The 1,395-nt window shown below is 65.1% G+C and overlaps 1 protein-coding gene across 1 annotated transcript; it reads left to right on the forward strand.

Annotated features, from left to right (window-relative positions):
* Positions 1 to 139: 139 nt before the first annotated feature.
* Positions 140 to 439, forward strand: PRR15L (proline rich 15 like). Its single transcript, XM_009636783.1, has one exon. It carries the CDS (start codon positions 140 to 142, stop codon positions 437 to 439), a length of 300 nt encoding a protein of 99 aa, XP_009635078.1.
* Positions 440 to 1,395: the final 956 nt, after the last annotated feature.

The following is a 1,395-nucleotide window of genomic DNA, read 5'->3' on the forward strand; positions in this document are numbered from 1 at the left end:
CCCTGCCGGGGCTGCCAGATCGGCAGCCCGTGTCCCTGGTCTATGCCTGTCAGCTCCGGGATGGCAGGGCTGGGGGGCTGAGGGACAACCCCCCCCGAAGGGAGTACGACCCCCACCTCCATTTCAGGGGCCGGTGGCGATGGCCGACAGCCACGGCTGGTGGAAGTTGCCCTTCCTGCGGAAGCGCCGGTCGGCACCCACGGTGCTGTATGAGAGCCCCGACAGCCACGCTGCCACCCCCAGCGAGAGCCAGGAGGCGCCAGGCGAGGAGGAGCCACCCGGCTTTGCCGCCCGCCTGGAGAAGATCGTGGACAAGAACACCAAGGGCAAACATGTCAAGGTCTCCAACTCAGGACGCTTCAAGGAGAAGAAGAAAGTGCGGCCAACGCTGGCTGAGAACCCCAACCTCTGTGCCACCAATGAGCGAGAGGAGAAATGACCCGGCCGGTTGTCACCCTCCGGCCACCACCACTGGCTGCCCAGGCCAGCTCAGCTCCATCCCTCCCAAGGACACCGGAGCATGGGGCTTCAGAAGGAGAAAGGACTTGGACTGGAGTTTATTTAAGGGAGAAGCAAGGACCCTGTTTAATCACAGCCCCCTGGGCTCATAGCAGCCTGGGGGCAGAGGGAGAACCATGGAGCGGAGCCAGGCGCAGCCCGTCCCTCCCAGCCCCCTGCGGGCAATGGGAGCCCCCCGAGGCTGACTGGTTCATACTGGGATGAGGATGCTCACCCCAGCCCGGTCACTTGCCATGGACCACCGGAGCCCACTGCTCACCCAGCTCTGCCTCGAGCACAATGGCCCCGATCCCCTCCTGCCTATTGTTCCTGTGGGGGCAAGACCAGGGGACCCCCCCCAAGCCCATGGGGCTGCGTGGCCGCAGGCAGAGCCACCAACGCCATATCCTTGCCAGCAGGCACCCTCAAACCAGGGGATGTGACACTTCCCTGCCCCGCAGCAATGACCCTGTGGGCAAAGTCCCCCCCCGAGCTGCCTCCACAGGGACCGCAGAGGGCTCTGGGCTTCCCAGGAGGAGCCGTGTTCCTGCTCGCATCTGGGAATCAACTCCCTGCTCCTGGAAGGGGAGAGCCGACCACAGAGTGCAGTGCCAGAGCCTACCCCGGGAGCAGCCGCCGCAGCCGATCTCGCAGCCCTGGCGTTTGATCGAGGCGTTGGAAGCTGAGCCTTTACTCGGCTCTCGCAACTGATGGTAATTAACTGTTGTTAATAAACTAGGTCTGGAGGCAAAGGCAGCTCAGGGGTGCGGGCAGGGGGAGAGCTCAGCAGCCCCCCCAGCGCTGTGGGTCCCTCCTGGGATGCCGTTGGGGAGCCGGTGCCAGCACCGCCAACGCAGGGAATCCCCAACCCCGCATGGTGGCCGTCACCAGCGCCGG

The sequence above is a fragment of the Egretta garzetta genome, unplaced genomic scaffold, assembly GCF_000687185.1.
Source record: "Egretta garzetta isolate BGI_Z169 unplaced genomic scaffold, ASM68718v1 scaffold884, whole genome shotgun sequence".
Taxonomy (NCBI): Eukaryota; Metazoa; Chordata; class Aves; order Pelecaniformes; family Ardeidae; genus Egretta; species Egretta garzetta.